Source organism: Gymnoscopelus braueri, assembly GCF_963280865.1.
Source record: "Gymnoscopelus braueri genome assembly, chromosome: 13".
NCBI classification, from domain to species: Eukaryota; Metazoa; Chordata; class Actinopteri; order Myctophiformes; family Myctophidae; genus Gymnoscopelus; species Gymnoscopelus braueri.
In genome coordinates this window covers 7,323,419-7,331,452 of record NC_137615.1, presented here as the reverse complement: position 1 = coordinate 7,331,452, position 8,034 = coordinate 7,323,419, and the positions used below count along the sequence as shown (strand labels likewise).

General features: G+C 42.8%; 1 protein-coding gene across 2 annotated transcripts in view; it reads right to left on the bottom strand.

The window, feature by feature from the left end:
• Window positions 1-8,034, bottom strand: part of LOC308099716 (BAR/IMD domain-containing adapter protein 2-like 1) — a 90,190-nt gene that overhangs the window by 5,441 nt on the left and 76,715 nt on the right. For both annotated transcript variants that reach the window (XM_080448459.1, XM_080448460.1), the window contains one exon: window positions 5,969-6,329. In XM_080448459.1, the coding sequence (XP_080304585.1) occupies window positions 5,969-6,329 (361 nt within the window). The remainder of the gene's footprint in view (window positions 1-5,968; window positions 6,330-8,034) is intronic.

Below are 8,034 nucleotides of genomic sequence, written 5' to 3'. Positions count from 1 at the left end.
TGGACTGACTCATATTTACCTACAGTAGCAGAGAATATAAGAACACTCGCCCCAAAACACGCTCGCCCCGGGTCAAATCCGGCCCAAACCCTAACCCTGACCTCGGAGCGGTCGCCACCAGGTATTCCTAAACGTAACCTCAGTAAAACTATGTCTAAACCTAACCTTATTCCTAACCGTAACCTCAGTAAAACTATGTCTAAACCTAACCTTATTCCTAAACAAAACCTCAGCAAAACTATGTCTAAACCTAACCTTATTCCTAACCGTAACCTCAGTAAAACTATGTCTAAACCTAACCTTATTCCTAAACAAAACCTCAGTAAAACTATGTCTAAACCTAACCTTACTCCTAACCGTAACCTCAGTAAAACTATGTCTAAACCTAACCTTATTCCTAAACATAACCTCAGTAAAACTATGTCTAAACCTAACCTTATTCCTAAACATAACCTCAGTAAAACTATGTCTAAACCTAACCTTACTCCTAACCGTAACCTCAGTAAAACTATGTCTAAACCTAACCTTATTCCTAAACAAAACCTCAGTAAAACTATGTCTAAACCTAACCTTACTCCTAACCGTAACCTCAGTAAAACTATGTCTAAACCTAACCTTATTCCTAAACAAAACCTCAGTAAAACTATGTCTAAACCTAACCTTATTCCTAAACATAACCTCAGTAAAACTATGTCTAAACCTAACCTTACTCCTAACCGTAACCTCAGTAAAACTATGTCTAAACCTAACCTTATTCCTAAACAAAACCTCAGTAAAACTATGTCTAAACCTAACCTTATTCCTAAACATAACCTCAGTAAAACTATGTCTAAACCTAACCTTATTCCTAAACAAAACCTCAGTAAAACTATGTCTAAACCAAACCTTATTCCTAAACATAACCTCAGTAAAACTATGTCGGTATGTTGGTAAAACGAATACAAGGGGGCGAGCGGTCCGTGAAAAGAATGGGGGCGACTGTGTTTTGGGGCGAGCGTTCCGTTTACCCTAGCAGAGAGACAGGTGAAATGCTACACTGCTGTGTTTCAACATATCCTATTGTAGTAGGTCTACATCCTTAACTATACTGTGTTTGTTTAATTTGAACACTTGCTTTGGCAACGTAAACATATGTTTCCCCATGCCTATAAAAACCCCTTTGTATTGAATTAAAATGAGAGAAAGAGACAGCGAGACAGGCAGACAGACAGACAGAGAGAGACCGACGTAAAATGTAAAGCAAATTAACAGCAAAGGAACAGACTGACAGAAAGACAGACAGACAGACAGACAGACAGAAAGACAAGGTATGGACATGATGGATAGAGAGAGAGACAGAGAGAGAGGGGGGGGGGGGTATCAGGTTGCCCAGAGTGGAATTCCACCGAGGCTGAGCCAGAGGTGCAGAGGTATGCCCCGGATGTGTGACACACACACACACACACACACACACACACACACACATCAATAATGAATGTTGCAGGACACAGGATGAGAAGACAGCAGTGTCAGGTTACACTGGTCTGTCCAGTCAACCTCAAACATCATCTACAGCTGCTCTGTGTGTGTGTGTGTGTGTGTGTGTGTGTGTGTGTGTGTGTGTGTGTGTGTGTGTGTGTGTGTGTGTGTGTGTGTGTGTGTGTGTGTGTGTGTGTGTGTGTGTGTGTGTGTGTGTGCGCGCGCGCGCGTGCGCGTGTGCGAGTTTTGGTGGCCATTGGTGTAGATTGTGGCCCCAGAGATAGGAACATGGGTGTCCATGGACTAATCCATATCAAACTGGGGCTCCTTTTTATTTAGAAAGGTTGCGAATCACTGATGTACACAGAAAGATAATAATAATTGTGGGGGCACTTCCTTGGCCAACTGGCAGTGTGCACAAGACATGAGGAGCTGACTGGTCCAGGGGCTTGTTGAGAATAGCCTGACACAGACAGACAGACAGACAGACAGACAGACAGACAGACAGACAGACAGACAGACAGACAGACAGACAGACAGACACACCCCTAGTAAACTAAAAGGAGAATATCTGAAGGGAAAGGCGAGCCTCAGACCCCCAATTTACACTGTCAAATTCTCTGCTTTTCACCAATATTACACATTTTCTCAATAGTTCATCCAACAAAAAAGTACTTTCTTTCTATCCATTAGTCACCCCATAGAGACTTGAATTCATGGGTATCTTTTTAGTTTTTGTCGCATTCCTAAACCAATGATTTGATGACCAGCGGACCGGTTCCGGTTCCGGTAGGAGACACAAAGGAGAGTCTTTGTGTCTCCTACCGGAACCGCTGCCAGTCATCAAATTATTGGCTTAGGAATGCGACAAAAGCAAAAAAATAACCATGAATTCAAGTCTCCATGGGGTGACTAATGGATAGAAAAAAAGTAATTTTGGGGGTGAAATATACCTTTAAGTTTACCTCTGAGAGTGTATGAATGGAACCAAATCCATTTGGTTCCATGCATACACTCTCAAAGAGTTACAGACCCGTAACGGTCCATTTGGTTCCATTCGTACACTCTCTGATCTGTGAAAACGTGTCACAGCACAACGTGTAGTGCACTCGTTGATCTGCTATTTTTGACCATTTCTGAAAATGTATACGTCGTACTTTTGAATACTTGAGTATACTTTATCCACCAGTGATGGTGGACAGAGGTTGCGTGCAGGTGTGACCGGACCGCAGTGTATTTGCATGGAGACAGGATTGGCGAGAAGCTTCAAAGGGCTGCAGTGTAACCACAAAGCATGGCTGCATACAGCAGGCCTTTGCATATAGCATGCAAAATGCACCAGCCTTCATGGAGCGCTGCTGAGACTGCAACCTCATGCAGTCTCAGAGCCACTGGCAACCAGTGGTGGAAAGTAACTAAGTACATTTACTCCAGTAGCCTACTGTACTTCAGTACAATTTTGAGGTATTTTCTACTTTACTGGAGTATTTCCAATTTGCTGTACTTTTACTTTTCCTCCTTACATCTCAGAGACAAATATTGTACTTTTACTCCACTACAATTATTTGAAAACTTTAGTTACTAGTTAATTTGTAAATTCTGATTATTATTACAAAACATACATTAACCACTTATATACATTTCGGCCATTTGAAAATAGCCGATCTACAAGCTCACAATGCGTTGCGATGCGACGCATTGTGAGCTAAGGGATATTTCTAGTACGGGACTTTCACTTTTTTTTTTTTTTTCTGCATAGTGGTATATTGTACATTGAATTAAGGAAAGGAAATAAAAAACGTAATAAATCAGAGTACTTCCTCCACCACTGGAGGTGCCTATATATAGTGAAAGGGTTGACATGAGAGCCAGCAGATGATGTTTGCATACATGCATACAATTAGCATACACACATATAATTAGCATATATTATAGTAGTCCAATGGCGGAGTCTGGTTTCACTGGACTTGCAATCAGTCCTCTATGACAGTGCTTCTCAAACTTCTTCATGTCAAGGACCCCCAAATGCACACTTATTAGCCCGCGGACCCCCCATTTGAAAATATAAGCCAAGGACCCCCATAAGAGAAGATGTGTACTGCTCTAGCAGTGATTCTCAACCATTTTAATTCAAGGACCCCCAGTTTGACATGCATTAGGTTACAGACCCCCATTTATTGGCATTTCTGTCTCTGGGACCCCAATTTAGTTCTTGTATATCGGCTATTTTCTAATAGCCAAGTATACAACATAGGGTTAGAGTGGTCAAACTGTTCCTCCTTTTGCTGGGGACCCCCTGGTACCCACCTCAAGGACCCCCTGGGGGGTCCGGGACCGCACTTTGAGAACCAGTGCTGTATGTACTAGGTTAGAGTACGCAGAGTGCGCTCAGGTTTCCAAGGCGGTTCATTAGACACACATCTGACACCACGCGCACACACACACACACACACACACACACACATTTGTATTACTATACTTGTGAGGACAACAACATTTTAGTACAGCCATTTTATGAATGCCATTTTTTAAAAATATATTTGGCCATTTTTAACAGTAAGCCTAAAACCCGTTAAATAGCAGATCTACAAGCCCACAACGCATTGCACGCTTCGACGCGTTGTGAGCTTGTGGATCAGCTATTTATCGCAACTATGTGTACATCTCTGATTCCTAAATGTCTAATCCTAAACCTAACCTGAAGCCTTTTATAATTGTAAACGTGTCTAAAAATATTTTTTTTAACCATAAAACAAAAACAAATCTTGTGAAAAAAAAATAGCAGATCTACAAGCTCATAGTGCGGCACTCGGTGCCGCACTATGAGCTTGTAGATCTGCTATTTATTTATTTTTACCATAAATTTTTTTTTTTGTATTGTATTGTATTTGTCATAATTATTATATTATACTTGTGGGGATATTTGGTCCTCATTAGTATAGTAATAACACACACACACACACACACACACACACACACACACACACACACACACACACACACACACACACACACACACACACACACACACACACACACACACACACACACACACACACACACACACACACACACACACACACACACACACACACAGTGACAGTACAGTAGTGCGTTTGGTATCGGGTGACACCTGGAAGCTGAGACGCTGGGAGTGGAAAAAGTACTCAACCACCAGTACTTGAGTCAAAGTATAGATACTCCCGGTCAAATATTAGCTACTCAGCTACAAGTGAAAGTAGTTCGTAATAGAAAGCATTTCTTCTTCTTTTTTGTTACGTTTTAGTTAAAAACCAACTGCCCCTCCACAACAGAACAGAGAGCCTCATTGAAACACCACTCAGATATGAACTCATCAACATTATTCATGACATGAGTGAATAAAAAACAAAAACTGCTGTAATTATGGCTTTCACCAATGCTTTAAACACTGGCAAAAGCTCCTCCGCAAAAACACATTTACGGTAGTAACAGATTTTTGGCAATAGCTTGCCCCACACAGCAACAGTTGCCACTTTTTTTGCATTTTCCTCTTTGTAGCCAGCACCATGAATAATACATGAGAGAGAGAGAGAGAGAGAGAGAGAGAGAGAGAGAGAGAGAGAGAGAGAGAGAAAATGGACAATCTACAAGATAAAAAAATCTTCTGAAATTAGCAGATCTACAAGCTCACCACACGTCCCATCGCGATGCATTTTGAGCTTGTAGATCTGCTATTTTCAACATTTTATACTTTTTATTTTAACATTTTATACATTTGAAAACTTATATTTTAATACCAATACTTTTGTACTTTTACTCAACAAAATGTTGAATTCCAGACTTTTACTTGTAACAGAGTATTGATACTTTTATTTAAAGTTGTACAATGCAGAATCACAAATAACGATTTTTAGCAACCTCTGCTGGTCACTACCGTCACTGCATACAATTTCCCTAGTCCTCGATTACCCAGAATTCCATTCGTTTTCACCGGAAGCCGGAAGCGTTTCAAAAAGCGATCTTTTAATTGTTTTATACTATCTACGGATCGTTTCTCTTAGCCAGTGGAGCATTAGTTACCATGAGCTGTGCTTTCCTTTTCTGTTCTTTTTCGATCTTCCAATCCTACATTATCTTAAAATCAGCGTGAGGTTTTTTTGTTAATAGCGCGGTAGTTCCTGGCCAAACAGGAAACCGTTGCGGTAGTTCCTGAGGACGTCGGCCACGACGTCATGACGTTGGCCAGGAACGTCATTTTCCCGGGAAAGTCCCCCCCGTACACGTTCAATAGAAAATATATAAATAAAAGGCTTCCGGGGGTGAAATTCACGGAGTGGGTGTTGTGAAACTTTTGCCACTCACAAAAGATATACAATTTAACTTTAGTTTTGTTGAAAACGTTACCTAGTATTACTTTAAGTAAAAACATTTGAGTACTTTTTCCACCACTGTCAGTGAGACAGACAGACAGACAGACAGACAGACAGACAGACAGACAGACAGACAGACAGACAGCTCATTAACTCACGGTGGCGTTGTGGTCGGACGATGAAGTGGACGAGGCAGCCGAGGGCGTGGGGGAGTGCTGAGGAAGGTGAGGATGATGAGGATGATGATGATGATGATGATGATGGTTGTTGTTGGTGAGGCTGGCGGTGCTAACGGGGGTCGTGGTGGCGGCGGCGGCGGCGGCGGCGGCGGCAGCGGAGGCGGGCTTGGCCGCCGTGGTGGGCGTGGCCTTGGCAGTGGCGAGGACGTGCGCGCTGGAGCGGCGCGGGGAGGAGTCGCTGTAGTCGGCGGGGGGCAGCACCATGGTGGCCTCGTCCGTCTCCGTGTCCTGGTGGTGCAGGTTGACCACGCTGCGGCTGCGGTACGGCGTCGACGACATGCTGAGGTCATGTGACACACGAGGGGGGGGGGGGGGGGGAGAGGAGAGGAGGAGAGAGAGAGAGAGAGAGAGAACGTTGCCATCGCACAGAAACCTCTTATCTCCATATTAACCCATTGAGGCTTGAGGTTCCGATTCTGCAAAATGTCTTCTAAATCCTAACGGTTTTCTGAAAAACGTATGTTTCTATATCAGTGGTGCTCAATCTTTTTCACGTCAAGGACCCCCGATATTATATGTATTTGGCCGCGGACCCCCATCTCAAAATATTTTGTTCCAGGGGGTCCCAGAAGCAAAGATTTGAGTTAAAAAGGTTCGCTTTAAAAATATATATATTCAAAGATTTGCACACATTTTCACGATTTTTCAAAAATAGCAGATCTACAAGCTCGTAGCGCGGCACTCGGTGCCGCGCTACGAGCTTGTAGATCTGCTATTTTTGAATAGCCAAAGTGTAAACTAATGCTTTTTAGCTCAAATGAAAAAGTGACACAGATGCGTTCCCGGACTTAATGGGTTAAACTTTTTGTGTTTTTTCGTACATTAATGCCCCACTTGATCATACTACAGCTTCACACGAAAGCATCAAAAGTAGCAGATCTACAAGCTCGAAACGTGACACGAAACGACACGTTTCGAGCTTGTAGATCTGCTACTATTGATGTTTTTTTATTTGAATCCTGAAAAGTAACAGTTTTGGACATATGAGGTTTTCACCCGACAGAGACGATATCTAACTTTGCTGTCGGGCAGAGAACTCATATCTCCATATTTGGTCTTTTTATGTTTTTACATGTTTTGGAAAATTAACGCCCTACTTTGTCTTACAAGATTGTCGCACAAACAGTGATAATTAAACTAAAGTCTCAAGGCCTGTGTGCGTGCGTGTGTGTGTGTGTGTGTGTGCGTGCGTGCGTGCGTGCGTGCGTGCGTGCGTGCGTGCGTGCGTGCGTGCGTGTGTGTGTGTGTGTGCGCGCATTTGTACACTCGCATAATTCTCACTGGGCTAAGTCTCAAAGGAGTGACAAGGCTTTATTTTATTTTGGGTGGAACATTTGTGTGTGTGTGTGTGTGTGTGTGTGTGTGTGTGTGTGTGTGTGTGTGTGTGTGTGTGTGTGTGTGTGTGTGTGTGTGTGTCTGTGTGTGTGTGTGTGTGTGTTTTAGGAATATATATTCTAGCACACAGACTTTCACTGTGCTGTTGCCAACACAGAATTCTCTGCGGGTTATAAAGTTTCATTTTGAGTACAGTGTGTGCGTGCGTGCGTGCGTGCGTGCGCGCGTGCGTGCGTGCGTGTGTGCGTGTGTGCGTGTCACGTAAAGCACGGCAGGCTAGCGGCATCTCTCAGTGGGATGGCTCTAATAAATTAATCCGTCAGGAGTCGAGGCTCGAGGGAGAAAGGCCCCATAAATAAATAAATAAAAAAGTGCATTACTTATTACTTGGTATCAAGAGTAATTGGTAACCCTTCCTTTTACAGTACGGTAATTACCAGGTAATAACCAGGTAGAGTAATTCGTTACACGCAGGCTTAGAAAGAACAGCTCTACAAGCTAACAATGCGTTACATCGCAACGTGCTGTCAGCTTGTAGATCTGTTTTTGTTTTTGCATGTGACAACCTTCTCATGTATTAACTTGTAGGCTTAATATAGTCTATCTCTGTGAAAAATAAATCGTGTTCACTTAGTATCAACTTGTAGATG